Genomic DNA, 26,214 nt, shown 5'->3' on the forward strand with positions numbered 1-26,214 from the left:
AGGGTATTTCTGCCTGGAGTTGTGACCTACAGTAATAGCTGAAGAATGAAAATAATAACAATAAAAAATCATAGCTCTGAACCCTATCTTCCTGTACTTACAAATTTAAATTTACAGTATTGACTTCCAAAGGAGACAGGGATAGAGAACATGAGAAAGAGCTAGTACTGAAGGCATTTACTGCCCCATATTTACCAGCAGCAGTAAGACAGACGGCACTCTAAGATCTAATCAGGAAATGTGATTGCAGATGCAGTTTCTTATGTTTATTTTTCCTTCCATCTAAACATGCTTCTATCCCAAATCTAAAAATAACATCTTAAAGAAGAGATGGAAGAAACATTTTTTTAGGTGTAATATGAATGTGATCAATCAGTATATGCACTTTGCATCTGCTTAAATTTCTTTTTTTTTTTTTTTTTTGTCTGTTTTTATTTGCCACATAAAAGGAGAAAATGTGAAGGCACACCAAAAAATAATCTCTTTTCAAGGTGTCCTGCCTTGCACTTTGAAGACCAAGATGGGTGATTGAAAGGTCTTCATCTTCTTGTCAATCTCTGTCAGTTTTGTTATCAAATTGTAGGAGTAGTTCTGTGTCCTTGCATCCTCCCTGGCATTGTATACATTATCACTGTTGTACAAATTATGAGCTGAGGCAAAGAGATTCTGAAACAGCTGTGGAAGCACTGTTGATTTTTTTAGTGGTGTTTTATTATACTGTTTTTTTTGTTTGTTTGTTTGTTTTGGTTTGGTTTGGTTTGGTTTGGTTTTGTTTTTCCCTTTGTAGTGTGTAGCAGAGGTAAAAGCAGCAAGACCAGTCTTAGTGGGGAAGTCAGGTAGGTGCACTTTCCCCTCTTAGGCCCTTTCAATGACACAGCTTTTCTGCTGGTAGCAAACCCAGAGAAATTCTCCAGACTACAACTCTGGAAAGTGGAAAGATTGCTGCAGTTGTTTCCAAGAATGACAATATTAAATTAAACATGGGACTTGGTCCGTCCCACCCGTGGGATGTGGTACGAGCAGCAGCTGGAAAATGGAGCAATTTGCAGCCTCTCCAGGCATTCGGGAGAGCAATAGAAAGCTCGGAGACTCTTTGGAGCTTCCTGTCTTTATTATCTTTTAGGCAATGTGCTCCAACATGAAGGTCAGGAAAGAAATTGTGTAACCTTTGAATTGCAATGAATGTTTTTTTATCCTTTCAGCTGCTGTGTGGCTCTATCCAGACTTGCTTTACTCCCATGTGAGCTTTACCGGAATGATCAGGCACTCCTAAATGCACGGTCCTTTTAAATTTTGCTTCATTTATCTAGAAACTCTGGTAATATAATTTCAGTAGCTCATTTTGCTATATGAGCAGCAAAAGAAATATTTACTTGAATTCCCTTCCTCAGTTTTAGAAACTGTAATCAGTTTGCCCTTCTGGGACCTTCACAACTCTTGTTTTCTCGGTAGAATGTTTAAGATAAGAAGTTAAGTTCAAGCCACTGTTCAGCCAGCCAGAAATGTAAATATACCATGGGTAGATGTAATCAACCTCTTCATATGAGTAAGAGCAGTAGTAAAGATGGTTTGCAGTGTTGAATGCTCCATCAGCTGCTAGCAGCTTTTCATTTGAGTATGGCAGTCACTGCTAGAAGTTTATTACCTCTTGTTTCTAGCTTTTGTTTTCAGGCAAGAGTGGCCCAACCTGTACTGCAGGCACACCTTCAACCTCAAAAATTTTCTGTCAACCCAGAGAATCAGGCAGAGATTGACTGATGGGTTGTCCCACATGATGGTGAATAGAGGATCCAAGATCTGATGGGAATGAGTTCCTATTTCCACTGTTAGGAAGAGCAAAAATAAACAGGATTACATTTAGGGAAGGGAGGACCAACATGTAGAGCAGCCTTATGATATCCCTTCTTCAATCAGAGCCAAGTATGATCATCATTTTGCAGCTGTAACTCTTGTCTGGGAAGGTCACAGACAACCTGACTGAGGAACAGCTTTCATTGTGGCTGCTTTGCTGCTGTACATTTCTGTGGCTGTGTGAATGTGGGAGGCAGAGCTGGTTTGTTGCAGATACAAATCAGCAGTATCCAAATTTTCTGGAATGGGCTCTGAACCCTTAAAACAGTTAGATATTTTATAAGGGTTGGGCTGGGGTATAAAGAGAGGGCAGCTCTGAACCTCAGTTACTATTGAAGAAGAACTTGAGGACAAAACCACTGTAGCTGCACAGTGTTTCTCAGTATACCATATTTAGGAGGGAGGAACAAAAATCTGGTCTGATATCTAATTAATACAGGTCATGGTGCTTCATCTTCTGTCAGAAGATGTGCTTCATCATCTCTCAAAAGTGTGGAACATCTTCCTGTCTGGCTCTTCCTGGTGTGAACAGCTGACATCCATCCAGGAATTGCTCAAATGTACCAAAGCTTAAAGAACTGGGCACATCACAACTTTGGTAATAAAGCCAGAATAGAGAGATTCCTGCACTCCCTCCTCTCCCAGCACTGGCTTTTTGAAATAGTACTGCTTGGAGGGAACGAAGATGTGTCAGCCAAAGCAAGTGAGGATCACATCCCCTTAGTGCAGAGTGTTATCTGGGAGGGAAGGGAGGTATCAATCATGTACTGACATGGGATAAATGAGCTGACTTTAAAAAAAAAAAATAAAATAAATCCACATGGTTGGTTGTTAGGATCTGTTTCCCAGCAATTAAAAAAAAATAAAATATCCTGCTCATTTCATCTTGCTGTAATTTGTGTCCAGAAAAATCTGAAAACCTCAGTTTTTATTATTGCTATTGGGAAATGTATGTGTTATGTTTTATTTGATCCAAGATTGGATGGAGCAGTTTGAAGCTGATCACATTAAACTTCTAAGTGGCTTAACTAGAGAGGTTTCAATCTTGACTTTTCCCACAACAGCGATGCTGCCAAATGCCACTTGCACATTTTTTGTCACATATCAATATAAATATGCAGCTGAAGAAAGTGTTGTGTGTGGTGGTATTTTTGTTTTATTTTGTTTTGTTTTTTAAATCAATAGTTTTTCATGACAGCCTGAAGCTTTATGATTTGGCTCACTGGGTTAGTTAGAACTGTTCGCTGAGATTGTTCTGGTGGTAGTAAGAAGGTATAAAATATTTTTGCAGCAAACATCCACATTAAATTATTCTTCTCAACTCTACATAGTATAAAATAATTTTGAAAGCCTGTACAATCATTCAGTACACATTTCTGCATTATTTTCTCTATGTTTGCTTCTGTTATTTTGTACTTATTTGTTTTTCAAAGCAAAACAAATTGTTACCAACAATAATGTTGCTATAATGATTGCCAAAGGGGGGCAGAAAAACAATTTTTATGTGTAGTAATTTTTATGTCTGCATGTTTTGCCATACACTCTTTAGAAAATACATTTGGAGGTGCTTTTGGAGGGCATATGTGAATTAGAAAACATCTAAGAAAGAAAGAGGGCAAGTAGAGAGCAAGCCTTAATTTCATAATCTCATGGCACTGATATGTAGGAAAGCTCCTTGACCCCACACTGTGTAGGAAATACTATAACACTGTATGTAGTGTGTTGATATTTTAATTATCGATGTGTTTTTGAAGATCCTCGAAGTCACTGTCATGCTCTGCTGACCCAGCCCTTCATGCTACAGTTCCCCTTTGTATAGATTTTCTCCAGGAGCAAGGGAGGTGTGTAATGGGTTTACTCTTTATCAGACTTGTGTCACAAAAAGAGGAGGAGAATGAAGGAAACCTGAAAATGTCAGTTTGGCCAGAAGCCCTACCACCATCACCACCATCTCCTTGGTGGGGTGGTGAGGAGGGTGTATAGAAACAGTACTTAAGATCTATTTTACTTGCAGAATGGTTATGAAAGGCGGTGACTGGCTGGGAATCACTGAGTGGGACCTCCTGGACTTGCTGGAGGGGGAGGTACTCTACCCTGCAGTGACGCTGTATGGGACAGAAGTATAGTGTTTCCTAAATCAACTCTCAGTCCTTCTGAGTAAAGAGTTGTCCAGTTTTGCTTTTTTTTTTTTTTTTTTTTTTTTTTTTTTATTCTGTTTTGTTTTTAATGGCTTTTATGGGCTGTAAGCATGATATAAAAGTGTTTCACTACTAATGGAATCTAGCTCATACCATGGATTTATAATCAACAGATTACAAATGGCCAGAAAAAAAAAAAAATCATAGATTGCAAATTGCAAACTAAATCTTTATGTTCTCTGTAGTTCACTGCTACCAGTACTTCTTGTTTGCTTCTCTATCCAACAAACTTTAGGTCCATTTTCCAACCAGAATAATACTAACAAGACTTGGGTACTAGATATGGAATATTTACCTCAATGTATTAGCTTTTGAGTATATTCCCTTATTGTAAAACTGTGTATTAAGTGCTTCATACCTCTTGGCTATGGGTATTTTTCCTGTTTTTTTTTTTTGTTTTTTTTTTTCTTTTCATATATTTATTTTTATATTCACAGAAACCCACTCTATTGGATCATAGGCCATCTCTGCACAACTTAAGTTCTGGGGCTTCATGTTGTTTCATTGACCTATAGAACAGAAAAAAATGTTTACATCCTTTGTTTCCTGTTTTTTTCTCAATCCCGGTTACTAAGAGTCAAGCTAGAATCTTTTCTACTAATAAGTACAAAGTAATAAAGGTAAACATAGTAGGCAGTGTGAATTTTGTAGTTTCAGACAATGAATCCATGTTACCTTTCCAATTGGAGCCATTTTAGCTGTAAGTCAGATGGTGATGGTGTTTTTTGTTTGTTTGTTTGTTTGTTTTTTGTTTGTTTGTTTTGTTTTGTTTTTCTTTTTTTCTTGTTTGCTTTATTTTATTTTAGGAAATGAATCTTTAGAAATAATTTTTATGAGGATACACAAGAAGGAACAGAATCCTGCTACCCTCCTCCCTTGGGGTGTGTAGAGATGCGCATCCAGCTGTGACAGCACATAGCTCAAGATTTCTGGAGTATTTACCCAGCTTCTTAGACCAGTTTGGCAGCCAGCTACAGATTTTTTTTTTCTTTAATGCCACAGCTGCTCCTCATATATGTATGGGTGGGGTTGTCTGTGCTAGATGTACAGTGTTATTACACACTGTTTTAGTTTACTGCTTCTTACTTCTTACTATCTTATTTATTGCTAACAAAGTTAAAGGTCTGCCGCTGCTTCAGTCAAAGACGTGACAATTAGTTCTGTCAACATAGCTAAGCTGTTTTAAAATCATTCACTTCAAACAGTGGAAGAACACTGAAGAGATAAGGCAGCATAGGGTGACTGTCTGGATATTCGTCTGTCTGGTGATGTGCCCCAGTCTTGCACCTGAACTAGGTTAAAGATGCAAAGCGGTACAAAAACTGCCCCAATGCCTCTAGTAGTTTCATCTGTGCAAGAATCATTTCAGCAGGATTAAGAGTAAGAAACAGTAAACATTAATTTTACTTACCTAAGGCAGTTGGGTCTTACTCTCAGCAGTTATACTGGTTTCAAAAGATACCATTTTTATTATATAAAAAAAAAAAAATCCAATTGAAGAGTTTGAATTGAGCTCTGAATCAATTGTTCTGTAGAGAGAAATGTGTTCACACACAGAAATTAAAGAATAAATTAAGCTGTCTGCCATAGAATTTGACCCTAATTAAGGTCAATTCCTCCTGATAGGTAATTAATCATGAGTCCTTATTATAGTTTAGTCTCTCTGTTAACAATAAACAGAGCATTATTTTATTTTTATGGTTAGAATAAGTCATTTAATTGATAGAATTCTGCAGGAGGCAAGCATCCATCAGCACTGAAAATGATGCACTGAGAACATTTTAAATTAGAACAGCATTAGTTAAATTACTCAAAGAGTAAAATTGCAAAGCTTAAGACTATGCATCTGTAAATGTCATAGCTCTGTCACCTGTTGCTTATAAATAAAAACACGTCTATCAGTAAAAGAGAAGACAGTCTGTGCATTGAGGTGATTACAAATAGTTGTACTAAATATAATCATTCTATTAGAATCTGGTTTACCATGTTTTTCCTACTCTGCTCATCATCATAATACCTGAACACGATTCACTGGGTAGTATTAGCAAATATGTTATGCTGTTTTGCATTCTCAACCCTTCTGTATGGAGTGTGTGCAGTAGGATGTGTTGTCTCACTTCATCATTTGTGTGTATACATAAAACATATGTGTACATAGAATACACACACACATATATATAAACATACCTACACAGAGGCATCTACATACTTGTATAGATCATGATGTATTTAAATAGGTGGGAAAAAAAAAGGTGGAAAAGGTTTTTTGGTAGTCAATGCCTTTCTTTCTTCTTTCAGTTTAGTTTTTGACTGCAGGACACAGCACAGAAAATAATTATAGTTATTTAAGAGGCAAAATAAGTCCACCTGTAATATAAGAAGCAAAGCGTAATGGAAGAGCAGCTCCAGTTGTTTCCTTGTTTGTGGTATGTTCCGTTGCTGGAGTTTATGAAGATTCTTCACAGCAGAATGGGCACAGTACTACTTGCACAATGCTTTGCCTGAGCAGTCCCCAGGAGGAGCAGAGCTGCCAGAGGAAATAGAAGTATGCTTACTGGGGAGATCTATCAATTACAAATGCCCTGTGTTATGGGGAAAGAGCCAGAAAATGATAGCAATTGTACAGGCCAAGCAGAAATAGCAAGAAGCTAGCCTCACTTCAGATCAGAAAAAAACATGTGTATGATGTTTTCTAATGATACTACTGCTTAATTGGACCATTTGTGGGCAAAGAACTATTTGGAAGAAATAAAATAGAAGAAAATGAAAATACATTTTGCTTTTTATAGCCCTAAAGTTTACACATTTAGTGAAGAATGTCTGAAGGGCTGTACGTGTGTCCAGCTACACATGCAGGCATACACACCTACCTTGCCCGATGCTACACCAAAGACATTCTGAGTCTCATGCTCTTTAAAAAATCGCTCAAGAGTGGTTAGTTCACATGTGGAAATCTCACCTCTAATGTTAGCACAGTCAGCAAGACATTAGGTCATCTGCTGCAGAGCACCAAAAGTAAGCTACCTAGAAGGCTACTTCAGACACACAATTTTTACCCTGCTCTTTTTTTTTTTTTTTTTTTTTTAAATAATAAATGTGAATATTAACACTTGTTCCAACAGGTCAGTGAATCCCCTTCATAAGTGCACCTGTGTTTTCTGTCCTCCCTTTTAGAGATGCTCATTCTCTTTTGTTTAGTTGAGTTGTTTAGTCTTGAGAAAAGGAAACTGAGGAGAGACCTCATCTCTATAATTACCTGAAAGGAGGTTGTAGTGAAGTGGGTGTTGGTCTGTTTTCTCAGGTGACAGGTGAGAGAACATGAGGAAACAGCCTCAAATTACATCAGGGAGGTTTAGATTAGATATCAGGAAGAATTTCCTCAAAAAAGGGTGGCTAGGCATGGGAACAGGCTGCCCAGGGGAATGGTAGAATTGCCATCCATGGAGGTATTTAAGAGATGTGCGGATGTGGTGCTTAGGGACATGGTTTAGTGGTAGACTTGACAGTGTTAGGTGATGGTTGGAGTTGATAATCTTAAAGGTCTTTTCGAACCTAGATGATCCTATGATTCACTGCTGCCCTGATGTATTTGCTAAGGCTTAGAATCTGACCAAATAGGAGCAAAGCTTTTCACAATAATAAAGATTTGCATGACACAAGTCATAGATATACCAGCCAGCTCCACTGTATTTTGGAATGGCTGAGGTACTAGAACATGAGAATAGCAGTAGGAGGCAGAACCTCTGAAAAAAGTGATGAGTAACTCTAATGAGAGATCTGGTTGTATGATTTCACTATTTCTGAAATGGCACTGTCTTTAGTGGAGTTACTTTTAATTTTCAGAGATAAACACCTGCCAGGCATATCAAAAGCACAAAGGGACAAAAGAAGATGCACTAAGGGCAGCAAACAGGAATACACTCTCAGTGAGGTTAGAGTAACATACTCAAAAGTTGACTGTTGTTGCCTGACAAAGACCTCATTTAAAAAGTGACAATTTCCAATAATATTGCAAGTCTATTGTAAATTATATAAGAAGTGATGAATTTGTAACTAAAAGTATGACATTATTTAATTTCTATATGCAAATTGAAGATAATGATGCATTTTACAATTTTAGCTGCTAGTGGCTGTTGCTTTATGTGGTGTAAAGCAATTATTTATATACTGATAGTTTTTTTGTTGTTGTTGTTTTGTTTTTTTTTTTTTTTTTAATACCATTGTGTTCATGAAAACAAATAATGTATTTGGCCATCATTCAACCTGATGTTGATCATTCCAGTGAAGCAGCAAAATTCCTAACTGTTCCCTTCGTTGGAGAGGTATCCAGAACCTGACAGTACTAAACTCTTGTGCATGCAAAACCCCTGTGCCATGGGTGAACTGGTTTACTTTTGTCTGGTTTGCTTGAGGTTAGCCTTTTCAAGTATCTGGCAGGTTTGTTTGACATACAAGTTCATTTTCAAGCTTCATACATGTTGAAGAACACATTGTTAAAACTGCTCATGCTATTTTGTGATGTTTCCCTTCAAATATTTCTCCCTCGTAGGAAGCTGTTGATTTCCTTTACACAGCTATTTTATTACTTCATGGCACTTCTCTTCCACAGAGTGTTTTTTGTTTGGTTGCTTGGTTGGTTTTAGTTTTGTTTTACATGTGTCTTTGTTTTTGTTTTGTTTTGTTTTGTTTTAAAGATGCCAAAGCAATCTCATTCAAACCTAGGGGACTGTTAGCAGCAGTAGCAGAGGAAACTGTGGAGACAGCTATCAGCTTTTGCTTTCCCCTTCAAGCTACAAGTTGGATTTCACAGTCCAGTCAACTGGCAGTGTTTGATCACTTCATGTGCTCCATGTAGTCAGTGTAAGGTTTTTACATGCTCTGCTGCATTAAGTGATCAAAAGAAGTAAGATCCTCTGTTGTAGCATTGGTAATAGGCTACTCTGCATTGCACATCTCAGCACAGCATGCAGGGAAATTGTCAAATTGCTTTTGATTCTGAAAGATTTTCAAGGTGACAAAAAGATAAAAGAGACGACTAATGTAACGTATTTAATACATAGTATTAAAGCTTGCTATAGGATGACTCTACACTTGATGGTAAGAGAGAGAAAGCTGGTTACAGGAAAAGACAGGAGAGCTCAGAAAATGAGACAACGGCCAGGGTTTGTCTTTCTGCATGTAGTACCAGCCCTTATATGTAGCTCTGCTATCTGTTACATAGTTGACCTCTGTTTTCTTGTGAAAAGCCTTTTCACTTCACTATGTGTGTTTCATAGACCAGTGTTCAGTGTTGTTCTATAATTTCTCCTGAACTTTTGAATTTCTGCAGGTATGTATTGTTTCAGATGTACAGTAAGTTCCTGAAGTGAAACTATCACATTTTTTTATTATTTTTCAAGTAAGAAGCGAAAATATTAATCTGGGTTCACTGTTTAGGTGTGAAACTTTCAAATCACTTAGCCACCAAGATAAATTAGGACCAGGTTGTTTCCAGTTGGAGACCCTAAACCAAGAGAAGGGTTAGGAAACACCTCTGCAAATGTATTTCTATACAGGCAAACCGAAGAATAAAAAAACTCAAAGCCCACATTTAAACAAAAGTGATTAAATTACTTTGTCCCAGTGTCAGTGGTCTGTGGATATATTCAAAATTATGATTCATATTAATGTGAAGCTTTTAAAAGCCTGAATCATAGGTAGGAATTCAGTTTTCATTACAGCTCAGTAGGAGTTGGGTGTCTAACACAATTTTTTGTTTTTAATATGGAAAAAGTCTTTGACCCAGATTCTCAAAAAAAAATATTACTTGTGTTTTCAGGAGCATGTGTGTTGTTGATCATATGGCTATTAATCATTTAGCATGAAAGCCTGCTTGAGAAGTTGCTGATTAATTGCTTCTGGTCCCAGTTGTGCCTCCTACTGACTCTGATTTTGGATTTGTTTCAGACACACAAATTATTGGAAGAATTCTCTGAAGCTTTTCTAAGCACAGAAATCAATATCCTTAAAGCTACACAGCTTCTAGTGCAGATTAAATTATTCTGACATCAAGGTGCTATGGTTTTGTTCCCACCCCCTATCCTCCCCCCCCCCGGAGTATCTTTACATTTTCAGACAACTGTATTCAGTCCTGGGAAAGCTATGCTAATTTTCTCAGTATAAAAACCCTATAAAAAGATGAAAACCAAGCCTAATTTTCACTTTGATGCTCATCTGCAAACACATGGTGACATATGTGAGGGGAGAAGCAGTTTATCTTTGAGTAGCTAGAGCTCCCAAATAGTTGTCATTTCTTAGGCTGAGCATACTATATTTGAGGTGTACAGGCTCACAGGTGCCTGTCTGCATGTAAAATAAGTGTGCAAGAGCAAAGTCAAGGCACGTGAGTTACATTGGCCAGGTTTTCTTTCCCTTCAAATGAGGTTCTGTTTGGCATAACAGCATGTGTAGTCTCTTCAACCCATCCATACCAGCTCACCGCAACTGGGAATTCTTGGGTGAGATGTTAGTAAGGTTAAGGCATTTCTGTGCTACAAGTTTGTTTTGACAGAAAGTACCACATTAAGAGCTGACTACTTAAATTGTTCCTTATTACATATTGTCAGAAAAATTTGATTTTGTGTACTGCAGTAATGATGCTGAGTGGATAATAAGATGCAGTATGCTGCTGCTGGGGGCTCTATACCATATGTCTTCCCTAACTATTGCATTTTGGGGGGCTGGTTGTTAGGGTAATTGTATCATCCCAGTAATTCATCATCAGAATAAGTTGGAATAATACTGCTATGATATATAGCAGTAAGAACTATGATGTTTAAATCTAAACAAAAACAGCGCAGTCTGGAAATTGAAAATGCAGTGTCAGAATTGCAGATTTATACATATTTCTACATTCCTGCTTACTGAGTTTTATGTGTAAATCAAATGGCTGTAACAATATTTAGAGCAATTTGTGACAACAATTATATAGCACTATAGAATCATAGAATGGCTCGGGTTGGAAAGGACCTTAAAGATCATCCAACTCCAACCCCCTGGCCATAGGCAGGGATGCCGCCCACTAGATCAGGCTGGCCAAGGCCCCATCCAACCATGGGGCATCCACAACTTCTCTGGGAAACCTGTTCCAGTGACTCCCTACCCTTACAGTGAAGAATTTCCTCCTAATGGCTAATCTAAATCTATCCTCTTTTAGTTTAAGACCATTCCCCCTAGACCTATCGTTATCCACCCAAGTAAAGAGTGCTTCATCCTTTTTATAAGCCCCCATTAAGTACCGAAAGGCTGCAGTGACGTCTCCCTACAGCCTTCTCTTCTCCAGGCTGAACAGTCCCAGCTCTCTCAGCCTTTCTTTGTAGGAGAGGTGCTCCAGCCCTCTGATCATCTTTGTGGCCCTCTTCTGGACTTGCTCTAACAGGTCCACATCTTTCTTGTGCTGGAGGTCCCAGAGTTGAATGCAGTACTCAAGGTGGGGCCTCACGAGGGCAGAGCAATTGAGGGGCACAATTACCTCCCTCAACCTGCTGGTTACGCCTTTGTTGATGCAGCCCAGGATGCAGTCTTCTGGACTACAAGCACATACTGCTGGCTCACATCAAGCCTTTTGTCCATCAGAACCCCCAAGTCCTTCTCTGCAGGGCTGCTCTCAATGAGTTCTTCTCCCAGCCTGTACTCATGTCTGGGATTGCCCTCACCCACGTCCATCACCTTGTACTTGGCTTTGTAGAACCTCATTAGGTTCACATGGGCCCACTTCTTCAGCCTGTCCAGGTCCCTTTGCATAGCACCATCTCTTCCTTCTTTGGTATCAGCTGTACCACTCAGCTTGGTATCATCTGCAAACCTGCTGAGGGTGCACTCAATCCAATCGTGTATGTCATTGATGAAGATATTGAAAAGCACCGGTCTCAATACAGACCCCTGAGGGACACCACTCATCACCAGCCTCCACCTAGACAAAGAATCATTGACCACCACTCTCTGGGTAAAGCCATTAAGCCACTTCCTTATCCACTGGATGGTCCACCCTTCAAATCCATATTTTTTCTAATTTAGAAATTAGAATGTTGAGTGGGACCATACCAAAAGCTCTTACAGAAGTCCATGTAGATGACAAGTCTTCCCTTGTCAACTGATGCAGTCACTCTATCATGGAAGGCCACCAAATTGGTCAGGCATGATTTGTCCTTGGTGAAGCTATATTGGCTGTCTTGGATCACCTCCCTGTCCTGCATGTGTTATAACATTGCCTCCAGGAGGATCTTTTCCATGTTCTTGCAAGGTACAGAGGTGAGGTTCAGCGGTCTATAGTTCCCCGAGTCCTCCTTCCTACCCTTTTTCAAAAATGGGAGTGGTTTCCCTTTTTCCAGTCACCAGGGATTTAACCTGACTGAGCAGAAAGTGATATTTTAAAGCAGAAAGTGATACAAGTCATTATGTCATAGCAGTAAAGACTAGCTTCTTCCTGTTCTGAAATGCCAAGATGGTGGGCATGGCAGTCCATGATACATTATTGAGAGGATTTTTATTCTGTGGATATATGACATTTTGTGACAAAATAAATAAATAAAGTCATGTGTCACTTCCTCCACTTAGTAAGCCTTTTATAGATTTTATTTTTTTTTAATGTATGTCTCAGTTGTAAATTAGTATGACGTTGGACTTGTATTTCACTTACTTCTTGTGAGGGTCATTGCTTTAAGGCACAAAGTTTCTTAATTTTTACAGAACAACATTTAAGAGTGAAGTACCTCTGGTGGCATCTGTATGTATTTGCATACATAATATTGTTATGCTGATGGTGCTATTTTTATATATCAACCAAGGGTATCAGGTAAACATTTTTTTATTATTATTTTTTCTGTATTAATTTAGAAAATATATTTACCTTAATGGCATGTGACTGAGGTCATTTAAAGGTTTATGAGATGATCTTACAGAGCTTTTGAATACAATGTTAGAACAAGATATATTGCAAATTCTCTCTCTCCTTTTAACAAAATACATTAAACAATGGATTGAGGATTCCAAAATTAGGGGAGGGGGAAAAAGGGCTTGCTTATGTATATTTATGATTAAAGATCTGGTTTTGAAGTGCCTTGTATTGTCACTGCTAGATGAAAAATGTGCACTATGGTTTTCACTTAGGTGAGCATGTACAGATGCTGCAGGAAATACTGGTAACATTGGTGGTTCTGCAGACAGCATTTTTCCTCTCTGAATAGTTTGAGTAGTGACTAAGTGTAGTAGTAGACAGTGTTTTGTTGCTGAGATAAATTAGAGTGGTGTGTGTGAATGGGTACCACAGACTGCACTGTGCTTGTTGCAGGAATCCAATGGTAGCATTTGGGATTCCAGCCATAGCTCAAACCTTGAAGTCATGAAAAAAATTTCTAAATGCAAGCACACTGTGTAACAGACTCTTCCCCAGGGCCTTGAAAGCTGTGCAACCAGACCAGTCAACTGTAGATAAGGTCTTGTAGAGTAGTTTAGAAAGTATTTTCCATCCATCCCTCTAGTTCCACTGTTAGGAAGCAGGATGCTGAGAGCCAAGTAAAGGAGAACAAATCTTTCTAGAAGTAGGGTCCAGTGATAAAGGAGGAGCAGTCAAAATTGCTAGGAGAGTGAATTGAAAGGAAGCACCACTTTGCTGCATGTTGCTCAGATTTGATATGAAAGTAATGAAATTGTCAATTGCATGGTGTCATGCCTCCAACTAGAGAGAGAGAAAAAGAAAAGAAAAAAAAAAAAAAAAGTAAAGCATTTAGTTTAAAATCATGGGATTTAACAGATTTTCAGTTCTTTCTATTAGCCTTCTCTTGCAGTAGCCCATAAGGCTTTGGGTTCTAAGCTTTTCTGTACAATTATTAGAACTAGGAACTTATTTTAAAATGAAAAGTGAGACTTTCTCATATCCCAAGGACTGCAGAGCTATGGGTTTAAGAAATAAGCAAATATGAGGAAAGATGCAAAAAAATGTTGAGAACTGGAAAAAAGGAGCATAGGGAATAGGTCAGTCTCTTCACTTAGCAATCGGGAAAAGGAAAAGAATTTTTTGCCTCCACCATAGCTAAGTATTTACAGCTTTTGGGAAAAGAAGGAGAAACTGAACAGCTTTGGTCTTGTCAGATACCAATCCATAAAAGACTGAATACAGAGTGGATGTACCCTACCAAACATTAGCAAAAACCTTTCCTCCTTGCTTGAAGTGCCAACCTAGAACTGATAACTTTGCCTGCTAGCTGTATGATAGAGTTTTCAAGCCCCTCCTATGTTTTCTACAGTATGTCAAGCAGTGATATGATGCAAGCTGTAATTCATCGCAGGAAATAGTTACCTTTCTGAGCTCATGAAGAGACAAAACCCCACTGTAAGTACTCAGGATGAGGGAAGATGCAAGAATGTCTATGCCTATAGTAAGTTTTCCTTCAGTAGACCAAAAACTTTCTTGCAGTAGACTGAAATATTTTATTACCGCTGATGAAAATTAGGTTGATTATTATCTCTGTTCGCTTCCAGGAAGGCAGGGCTCATCATGCGTAATGGTTTCTTGAGGAGACAAATGCCATTGTTCCAAATGTCCCTTTCCTTCTTTTTCCTCCTTTACCTCAGCTTTTATTGCTGAGTGTGATACCACATGGTAGGAATGTCCCTTCGGTTGGTCTGGGTCAGCTGTCCTGGCTGTGTCCCCTCCCAGCTCGTTAGGCACCCCCAACCTCCTCACTGGCAGGGCAGCACAACAAGCTGAAAAGTCATTAATTAGCTCTGTGTAAGTACTGCTCAGCAATAACTAAAGCATCAGTGTGTTATTGCCAGATTTTTTATCAAAAATAACAAAAAAAAAAAAAAAAAGCCAGCATCTATGAAGAAAATTAACTTTCCCAGGCAAAACCACGACAACATTTCCAAAGCCCTTCTCCAGGAAACGTTTCCTCTGGAAGATAATAGATGTTAATAAGAAATACTATTGGATCGTTTGGCTAAAACATACGTAGTTACTCAATTAATCTTGCAGTTCAAATGTATCTTCTGTCCATTATACATCCCCCTCCTCACTTCCTGAGAAAAGAGTACTATTCATACATAGACGTGTCCCTAGAGGATTCATACTATAATTATTTTAATGATTCTGCATGCATTTCTATAATATAGAATATTGGCCTCTGATTATATTTCAGTGAAATTGGTCTCAGTTTTCTCAGTTGAACTCAATAAATTTATTCCTTAATAAAATCAAAGTAAGCCATCAGTTAGTTCTAAGATTTTGTTACCTGCATTCACCAGAAAGTTGTGCCTCTGGGCAGTGATTTTATAAGATACAAGCTGGCAGGAATGAATGTTTTGTTTTGTTTTGTTTTTTTCCCTCTATTTGTTCACCTGGGGGAGTCACAGTTTTATTACTTTTCTTTGGAAGTGGTTAAAGGTTGTAAGTATTATGAGCTTAGGTTGTCTGTGGTCTCTTCTAAAACTACTGTTGTGCCAAATTTGCACGTAGCTGTTTGACTGATTCCAGAATTATTACTACAGAGAGCAGCAAAACCCTGACAATGCCATAGAAAATATCATTATTCTGGAGATGTATATATGTGTATTTTATACTGCTGTAACTTTTATTGCTTTTGGAGTTGGCAGATCGGTAGCACAGGAGCAGGGTCTGGCAGGAAACAAATTGCACTGTCAGTTGCTGGCTTGCTTTGCATTTCACCTTTCTCACTTGGTTCTCAGGTTTATCAGCATTTACAGTGCTGTCAGAATCTTGTTAAAGCCAAGGTAGAAGAATTTAAAGCATGCAATTCCTGAAAATTTGCTAGAGTACAATAGTAGCTACCAGTGCTTTTGAAGACAAAATACATTGACATGACTGGTATATAGGCGTGCACCTATACTGTCTGAGTAAACAAAACTATTAACATTTCAGAGCTCGTTGAGAATATAGAATTGGACCTCCACCTCTAAGTCCTATCTTTCTATCTAACTGGTCTCACACTTTTATCATAGAATGGTTCTCAGCTTGTCTTCGTAGGAGAGGTGCTCCAGCCCCTTGATAATATTTATGGCTGTCCTCTGGACTCACTCTAATAGGTTCATATCTTCCTGATACTGAGGGCCCTAAAGCTGAACACAGTACTCCAGGTGGGGTCTCCTGAGAGTAGAGTAGAGGGGGAGAATCACCTCCCTTGACCTGCTGCCACGCTTCTTTTGGTGCAGCCCAGAATGTGGTTGATTTTCTGGGCTGCAAGCGTGCTGGGTCATGTGAAGCTAACTTGAGGCATTAGCATATTAATCTTCACCCTGTGAGTTTGGATTCCTACAAGTGGCTGGACTGCAGAGGTGGAACTGTAGGCAAAGCTTATGTTACGTGTTGCATTAACGTGTAGGGTTACTTGAGGTAACACCAAGTGTGCTCATCTTCCTGGGTGATGCTGTAGAGAGAAAGTTAACCCTGATCTCAGGAGAGCCACAAGCACAAAACACCTGCAAACTGAAAGTTTTGTTTTTCTGAAGAACTGCTGTTTGGAGCTCAGTGTTGCTGAGTTTCTCTGTAGGTGAATCAGAGGTTCCTCTGCTGCTTTGTCCTGGGGAGTGGTGGTGGTGTGATGCTTGCAAGCAATATTCATAGTGTTTTCTGGTTTGAAGTTCAAAGTTCCAGAGACAGAGAACGTTTACACTGTTACTTGAAATGTTTTTTACGTCTCCTGAAAGTGTCCTCTCTCTATCCCCTATCAAAGAGAAAATTGGAGACTTTCCCATTTCCTACATGTCTACGCTGTTTTGGCTGTTCTGGTTCAGATTAGATAAAGACACAGTAGAAAATTAGTTGATTCCATTACTATGTTCTCTCTCAACTGGGAGAAAAATGAAACCAGGCTGAGCTGTAAACAGTCTGGTAGACTTCTACAGACTCTATGAACAGATCTGATTTTTACCAGGGAGCTATGAAATGATCATCTTTTCTAGAGGGCAAAAATAAACCCCTAGAAACATGAGTGTGAAATGCTCTCCTATTTCAGGTCACAGGCAAGGACAATATCATTCAACAGTAATGCTGACTTATTGTGATACTTGGTAATACACAAACATTCCTGTAGTACCCATCATGAGGGTGCTAAGAGGGAAACTCAGATTGAGCATTTGTCTGAGACCATTTCTGATTGGAAGACTAACTAAAATATTATTATGGATGAACAAGTGATAAAGGAAATGGTATTTCTACTACTGCACTATGTAACTGAGGCTCGCAAAGGTTAAGAAGTGGAAATAGTAATTCAGTATGCTTCAGTTTTAAAAAAGGCAGTCCTTTCTAATTATATTAAATATCATGGGGCTGAGATCAGGTTATCTCAACAGGTTACTGTACTTCAGCTGATCCACAATAATAATTGTGTATTGAGGTTTTAAAGTACCATGCACAATGGAGTTCTATTCCGTATCATGTTTAGCATGATAGTCAGAGGCCAAACTTAAATATTTTTAAGTCTTATTATTAAGACTTAAACTTGAAACTCAGATTTGCTTCCTTGTTTTATATGAGGTTACGTAAATTCCTACAGATGCTGAAGAGGTATAAAAAAAAAAAAAAGGGGGGGGTGGAGGAAAAAAAAAAGAAACATCTCCCTTAGAGTTTTTCACATTCTCGGCTACACAAATAGATTAGGAATACAACCAAAAATAATCTCTACAGTCTATTATCAGCTATTAGATTAATATACTTTGCTAATGCAGCTGTGTGCTTTGTGCGCTGTGCACAGTACTTCTGCACAAATGTAAGGAAGTCAGGGAAACTTATTTTTTCACTTGCAGGTATGTATGCATCAAGTAAGGTTAAATAAAGGTCTGCACTTGTGTCTGTAAAACATTAATTTCACTTGAAAGTGCCTACCCATTTACAGTGCAGCACCACATTATCTTATTTTGGAAAAGGTGATAATATATTTACCTTTTATGCCACTTCATTTTGCCTGCACCTGTCCTATTCACTGAAAGGTGTTCTGTTTTTTTTTTTCCTTTGTCATTTTTTCATCTAAAAGAATATGTATATATATATATGTATAGAAATATATATAGCAAATAGAAAAGCAGGTATGCAAAGTGTAGGTTATGAATACTATAATTATGAATCACTGTGAAATTAGTCGGCTTTTTTTTAATCCTCAATGCCTTTGATTGCTTGTAAGTGTTGTGAAAGGGTGCATATGTCATTATCATTAGCATGCCATTCTTCTGCATTTCATATATTTTCAAAAGAAGAGATGGTATTAGGGCCAAAACAATGTTGTATTTCTTTGTATATATTTCTCTATATAAGCATATGAAAGAAACAGGTGAAGCAAGTAAGCTATTGGATCCATGGGAGAAAAGTGTTGAAATCTATTCTAAACCATAGTTGAACCAGCTGCAATAAAGAAAAGCTATGGTTATTCTCCCAGGATAACTGGGAGATTGCTCTGCAACTCACACCTGAGGTGGAAGAAGGGGAGTGCATGTGCTAGGTGAGGCAGATCCCTCACTGACACCTTATAGACATGGAAAAGTAGGAGATAGAGAAAGTCAATAGTGAAATGCTAAGACAAACCACAAGGAGGGAATAGGTATGTTTAGAACTTGATTAAGCAACTGAGAAAGTAAATAAATTTAAAAATTAGTTTTTCAGACTCATTCTGCAAATGTCAATATAAAATGGTCCTTTTATAGTTTATAAAAAAAATCATAGCTGAAGAGGTGATAGCAACATGAAGAAAAGTACAACTTAGTATGGCAAGAGCTTCCACAGGGTTGTGGAAATTTCTACAGAGGTGTTCAGCAGCTGCTTAACTGTGTAAATGGAAAATGCATGTAGTACTGGAAGTTGCAGTCAGATATTTAAAAATAAATTAAAGTGGAAGAACTCCTGAGTTAACCACTTGGGAGACCTCCAGAGGTGAGCAGCTACTACGAGGTGTGTTGCCAGGATAGTAAGAGAAAGAGAGAGCAGACAGAAAAGCTTTGCTGGAGAGGTGAAGTTGAGTCTGGAAAGATCAAAGTGGTATTCATACCAAGAGGTATGAAGTGAAATGTTTCATCGCGTTGCACATGGTAGTGTAAAAACATTAAGATTTTTTTTTTAACTTTTAAGAAAAGTACCAGTACGAGCAACATGAAATTTCACATAAGATTGCCACTTATTATGCACAATCCCCTAATGTCATGCTGTGCAGTTCTTTCTTTTTCTCCTTAATTTAATAAATGTCCTTATTCAGGAATATAATTACTTCTAGAGGAGAAAAAAAAAATCATGAAACCCTTAAGTTAAACTTCTAATGCTCTTTAAAAGTCTTTGTTAAACTCTAAATGTCCTATTCACATGTTCACTTTAATAATTAAAAATGAAGACATGCCAATATCTCAATTCTCTGGAAAACTAACAGCCTTAGTCCTGGGTATGAATGTTGTGAAGCCTCCTTAGGTGGATGCACTCTCACACACAGGAGTTTACAGGCTAATCTCAGCAGAAGAATGAGTCTTGCTCATCAGTGAGAACAAGATGCTGTCTGTTTCACAAATGCCTTTCATTCCTGTCAAGCTCAGATCAGGAAACTCCATTTGTCACTTGGTACATCCTTGTCTTAATGATTTGGAGTTAGCACAATGTGATGAAAAGACTTTCTCCACTCGGGGAAAAATAAAAAAAACAAAAACAAAAAACAAAAAAACAAAAAAAAAAAAAAAAAAAAAAACAAAAAAAAAAAAAATTAAATGCAAATCCTCATACTTCTTCCAAGTTTCCAAGTGACACTCTGAGGCTTTCCATTTTGAAACCCTAAAAGGAAAGAAAGGTGTTTAATTCTCTTGGAGGTGAGGGAGGGGGACAAAGAAAGAAAATGAGCTTTCATCTTCCTTCCCCCTCCTTGTCTTGGTCTTGGAAAAAGAGAGAACTCAATTTGGTGAAATAATTCATTTGGAATATCAATTATCCATCAAAGCAACGTCCTGGACGTACTGAACTGTCAGGAGGCTTGTCATTGCCACATGCAAGCCTTCAGAAGTTAAATCTGAGGAGGGAAGATGTTGTTGGAAATCTTTTCCTATATGACACACTGTCTTGCTAAAACAACTCTTAATTAGTTCTTCTTTTTCTCCTTCCCTTCTCCCCCTTTATTTTATTTTATTTTTTTAATATGCAGCACCAGGGAAAAATTGGAGTTAAATTTAATGTTGGAACTGATGACATCTCTATCGAAGAGATCAACGCAATCATTAATGACGGAAAATACCATGTAGTACGTTTCACGAGAAGTGGTGGCAATGCCACATTACAGGTGGACAACTGGCCAGTTATTGAACGCTACCCAGCAGGTAAGTGCTTACACAAACTTTTGTGTGTAAAAGGGTGGGGGATATGTAGAGAATTGATCATTTTGCTCCTCTTTTAATGCTCCTTTGCAGTGTTTTAGTAGCTAATTAAGTAGTTAAAGAGTCTGGAGCAATATGCAGTTCATGATGATAGCATTTCCTAATTAATTTAAAAGCATAAATTCAAGTTATTACTGGAAGTGAAAAAATACAGTTATCAACGTTTGAAATTGTGAGTTTATTCCTTGTTTTCATTGTTTTTTATTGGAATATTTTTTGTTGTTGTTTGTTTTGGTTTGGTTTGGGTTTTTTTCTGGGGGGAAGGGGGGAGGGAGAGGAAAAGGCTTTGACAAAAGCTACAAAGTGACTCCCAAATCGATCTCCAACAGATTGGGTAAAACATTTCTGAGGAATCGGTTATCTGTGTTCTTTTAATTACAAAAGGTTATTAAAATGTTTGAATTTAGTAGAATTGTTCTAAGTGTAAACCAAAAGGTGTTCAGATATTAGTTGAAGAACCAACCAACCAAATTAACATGTCTTCACTTAAAAATGCAAACTATGCTATATTGTTTATGTAGGGGATGCTGGTTACTTCAACATGACCACTTGTGTTAATATAGAGCTTCCTTGATTGGGCCCATATTTAATTTTATGCAAATGTCATGCACTGAAGATTACCTTATTACTTATTTTATTCATTGTTAAAGGCAACAGTTTTTTCAGATATGCAAACCCTTTCTCACTGAGTACTGCTACTAAGCTATGAAGGGTAACTTACAAATGTGCACGTTATCTGTTAACAGTTGGTATAAGTGTTTTTACTATTAATAAAAAGCAGCAAATCCAGAGATCTAAGTGAAAGGTATTCTGGGTTGCCTATTTGCTATTACAGAAATGATGGTTCTGATTTAACAGTAAAAGTTTTTTTCATTTTGATGGTGGAACAGGAAATTGGATAAGCCATTCTCTGTTCCAATTATTGGTATTTAGGATTTGTTTTTTTAAGTTGGTGTTTGGGTAGCAGTCCAACAGTTAAACTGATCAAAATAAATAAATAAATAGAAAAATATTCCTTGGGTGAAATACCATCTTTCGGATAATTTCTTGGAGATAATTTAGAATTAAATATAAAAATGAAAATATGGATCTCAAGTGAAATTACTATAGCAGGCATTGTCTGAAAAAAAAAAAAAAAAAAGACAACAATTTGTATGCTAATATGTTATGAAAGAGTGACAGTTCTGGCTCTTAGCCATGATTCATGGCTTTAGGTTAGAGATATATCTGAGAAGTGTTAAACTCTTGGGAAAAGAGTTTGGAAGATACTGAATGAAATATGTCCTATGATCTCTTAGATATTCCTGTTTCCTCCTTGTTTTCCAACTTTTACAGTGCTTGACAAATGGTAGCTGAAATAAGATGGTAGAAGCTGGGGAGAAGCATGTTTCAGTTAACGTCTGAGCAGTATGTAGCAGAATGGAATACATATATATATATAATACATAAATTATAAGTTTGAAAACATTTTCTTTTTCTTGTCTGTTCTGTTTCTTCATGAAAATACAACATGGTTACAACAAGGATGAACTGCAGTTGAGTTCTGAGAATATTGTCACACAGAATTTATTTACACTGAACATAGATTGATACAGAAAACAGAGTGATTTCCTTGGGATAGGATTACTGGAGGTCGATTTTTTTCTGTGACAAAAACTAGAACTTTCTGAGTTTCTTCAAGCAATCCATACACAACCTACATTTGAATGCATTTTCAGTTGTTTCATCAGAGAGGGTACAGAATTCCTTGACTTATGTTATTACTGGATCTTCCAAGACTACTGTTGGTCTTCAGTTTCCTTAAGTTTCATTAATTTACTTTCCTTTAGTAATATTTTATGGCTCTTTTATTCCATAGCATTGCTTTTGAAATCCATCCTCCCCATTTTCATCTTCCATTTCTTTTCCTCTCCTTCCATCATGAAAGTGTCTAGCCATATCTTTATTTTATATTTCCATGCTGTTCCATCAGGTTAGGTATTCTTCACTTACATCCTTTTTAAACTAGTTTCTTCATAGACTGCTATTGAGGTAACTTATAGAAAAGACACAGGCCTGTCCAGAAGACTATAATGCATTTGACCAAAGTTTATACTGCTCTGAAGAGATTAATGGCACTCTATTAAAAGATATCACTGCCAGTTCAGTTCTAAGTGTGATATAAGACAACACAGTTTGGCAAATGCTGCTGCACCCAATTTAGATGTCTTGCTGCTGTTGCTGTTTTAGTGACTGACAATAGTGTTTGGCAGTAGTGATTAACCAACAAATTTGCCAATTGCTCCTGTTTTTGATGGAGGACATTTTGCAGTTGTACAAGTTGAAACAAATTTAATGTCATTTGCATGAGTGAGGGCTCATTAGCTTTCAGTTCAGTGCTAGAAAGAATATTCTTTTTGCTTTGTGCTTGTTTTCTGATTAGTATTTTTTCCTGCATAATTTTTAACGTATCCACACCACTGTACATAAGCAAAGGTTTATCTCTTCTAATTTTGGTTGTTGATTTTTTTAATTATTATTTTTTATTAAGAATAGAAGCAAGATTAGCAGCTTAATTAGTAAGTTTGCTATTCTTAAATACACTGGATTTCCAAAATAAACAAACAAACAAATAATGGTTGCCTAAAGCATACCAACTAATCAATTTTCCTCTCTCTACAAGGAAAAAATATATTCTGAATTACAGTTCTGGTTGGAGTGTCTGAGTACAAGACATTGCACGTTGCTTGGTTTTGATCAGCATCTAAAAATACAGGGTGAAAATTTTCTAAGAGGAAGTTCTGGTCAGGGTTTCAGGATTTTCCTGTTTCATTGCCTACATAGACTTCCCACAGCCCCATCTAACTGCTGCAGATAATGGCACAGAGGATGGTTTTGAGGCCAACTAACAGTCAGTGTTGTGTTATCTGCTAGAAAGATGCCTGTGGGCACCCCAGGTGATACTTCTAGTAAGCAACTTTTTCAAAAGAGCTTGCCACAAGACTGTGTGGGATTTGTAGGAAGCCTGAATTCGGTCCTGCGTCTCTGGAGCTGCTCAGAGTTCAACTCTCTTGTTAAGGGTCTTCCAGCTGGTGCAACACACATGGTTCTCTAGTGTTGCTTCATCAGCAGTCAAAGAAGTAGACGTCTTGCAGGAAGTATCATATCTCAGTGCTCCATTGGATTTCCACAGCCAGTTTCTGCAATTTGTTCTAGAGCTGTATGAAATTCAGACACGATCCTGGTTGATGACTACAACCTATGTTTCTTTTGTACATGATTCTCTGACAATATTCAGGACTATTGTCTGGGCCAATCCACCTTCAGTTTGTATCTGAGCAGATGTGAAATGAGAGAGACATAAAAGGGAAACAGGTGGGATGGGCAGTTGTGGAGGATAGCTACCCTTTTAAAGGTTGCTGTCTGTTTCTGGATTATAGGGGGAGATTTTTTTTTTTTAAATCCTAGATATTTGAAGATCTTCAACAAGGGATAACATGAATGGAAATGGCCTCAAGTTGTGCCAGGGGAGGTTTAGGTTGGATATCAGGTGAAACTTCTTTTCTGAAAGGTTTGTGTGGCATTAGGATAGCCTGCCCAGGGAAGTGGTTGAGTCAACATCCCTGGAGCTCTTCAAGAAACGTGGAGATGTAGAACTTAGTAGCATGGTTTAGTGGTGGACTTTAGTACTGGATTAAAGGTTGGACTAGATGATTATAGAGATCTTTTCCAATCTGAATGATTCTATGATTAGATTAGGGCTGGATGATTTTCAGAAACATGGGTTTAAAATTCAGTACACACATGCTTTTGGATTCCTGTCAAAGTGTTTTTGTGTGTGTGTGTGACTGCAAAGTTCCTCTCTTGCTGTTTCTCTGAGTGCAGTGGCAGTGCAATTTCTGCCTTTTGTTAAATGTTCATCCTGCTTTCCCCCTTTCTCATTCTGTCAATTTCTGAAGGGTAGCCCTATGATTAGAAATGTCATATTACAATTTTGTGATATCTGACTAAAATGTCCAGATCTGTAATGCATTTGTATGTTCCAGCTATCTTAACTAAATTTGATGTTAAGCTTATTTAATGTTTGCCATCCCCCTGCATCTGCCTGAAGAACTTTAATATTTCACCTTGGCTTCCTTTTTGGATAGTGATTTCCGATTATCCTAACCTGGATGCAGCATAATTTCCAGTCACATTAAACAGGAATGAGAAAACTGCCGACTGTGCAGTCAGAGTTCCTGATCAATAGACTAACCCAATTTCACCCAATGCACATCCTTTCTGCTCCTTATGTCAAGGCCAGCCCCCTCGGCACAGCCGCAGCACCCAACCCCGCGTTATGGGGGGATTGGGGCCATGCCTCACCAGGGGCGACCCAGGACAGTGGCACAACCAAGCCGGCCGCACACGCCGGCTCTCGGAGAGCGGCTGACAGGAGGGGGCGCTGCCAGAGCCATGGCGACGGCACCCAGACCGGCCTAGAAACAGCCCCAGGAGGGCGGTGCCACGGGGTGCCTGCAAGGCACGGGGAGCAGCGCCCGGTGCGTTACAACCGCCCGCAGCGTGCTGCAGTGGTGGCTGTTGGAGTTCCTGTGGTGGGGCACAGGGGTTCTGTCCCTCCTCCCTTCTGAGACCATCCTGTCTGCTGGCAGTCTCTGTGACTGCAGTTTTTACCATGGTCTCCCCCAGGCAGAGAGCATGACCCAAAGGGAGGGCCTGTCCAATATCACAGAATAGTAGGGGTTGGAAGGGACCTCAAGAGATCATTGGGTCCAACCCACCTGCCAAAGCAGGTTCCCTAGAGCAGGTTGCCCAGGTAGGCATCCAGATGGGCCTTGAGTATCTCCAGAGAAGGAGATTCCACAACCTCCCTCGACAGCCTGTTCCAATGCTCTGTCACCCTCACTGTGAAGAAGTTCTTTCGCATGTTGGTGCTCCATTTTGTGGCCATTGCCCCTTGTCCTGTCTGCACAAACCACTGAAAAGAGGTTGGCCAAATCCCTTTGTTTCCCACACTTAAGATACTTGTAATCATTAATAAGATCCACTTTCAGTCTTCTTTTCTCAATGCTGAACAGACCCAGGTCTCTTTCCTCGTAGGGAAGATGATCCAGGCCCTGTATCATTTTTGTGGCCCTCCGCTGGACTCTTTCCAGGAGATCCCTGTCTTTTTTGTACCAGGCAGCCCAGAACTGGACACAGTACTCCAGTTGAGGCCTGACAAGGGCAGAGTAGAGTGGGAGGATCACCTGAACGAGGGGATTGAGTGTACCCTTAGTAAGTTCACAGGCAACACCAAGTTGGGAGTGTCGATCTGTCTGAGGGTAGGGTGGCCCTTCAGAGGGATCTCGATACGGTTGGACTGCTGGGCTGAGGTGAATGGGATGAGATTTAACAAGGCCAAGTGCTGGGTCCTGCACTTTGGCCACAATAACCCCATGCAATGCTATAGGCTTGGGTCAGAGTGTCTAGAAGACTGTGAAGAGGACAGGGACCTGGGAGTGTTGATCAATGCTTGGCTGAACGTGAGTCAGCAGTGTGCCCAGGTGGCCAAGAAGGCCAAGGGCATTCTGGCTTGTATCAGGAATAGTGTAGCCAGCAGGAGCAGGGAGGTGATCATCCCCCTGTATGCCCATCTCACCTACTATGGTGAGACCGCACCGTGAGTACTGTTCAGTTTTGGACCCCTCACTAGAAGAAAGACATAGAGGCCCTGGAGCATGTCCTGAGATGGGCAACAAAACTGGTGAGGGGTGTAGAGCACAAATCCTGTGAGGAGTGTCTGAGGGAGCTGGGG

At 38.8% G+C, this 26,214-nt stretch overlaps 1 protein-coding gene across 21 annotated transcripts in view; it reads left to right on the forward strand.

The window, feature by feature from the left end:
- Positions 1-26,214, forward strand: part of NRXN1 (neurexin 1) — a 716,955-nt gene that overhangs the window by 579,975 nt on the left and 110,766 nt on the right. For all 21 annotated transcript variants that reach the window (XM_032185606.1, XM_032185602.1, XM_032185608.1 and 18 more), the window contains one exon: positions 20,210-20,381. In XM_032185606.1, coding sequence (XP_032041497.1) covers positions 20,210-20,381 — 172 coding nt within the window. The remainder of the gene's footprint in view (positions 1-20,209; positions 20,382-26,214) is intronic.

Source organism: Aythya fuligula, chromosome 3 (genome assembly GCF_009819795.1).
Source record: "Aythya fuligula isolate bAytFul2 chromosome 3, bAytFul2.pri, whole genome shotgun sequence".
In the NCBI taxonomy this organism is placed as follows: Eukaryota; Metazoa; Chordata; class Aves; order Anseriformes; family Anatidae; genus Aythya; species Aythya fuligula.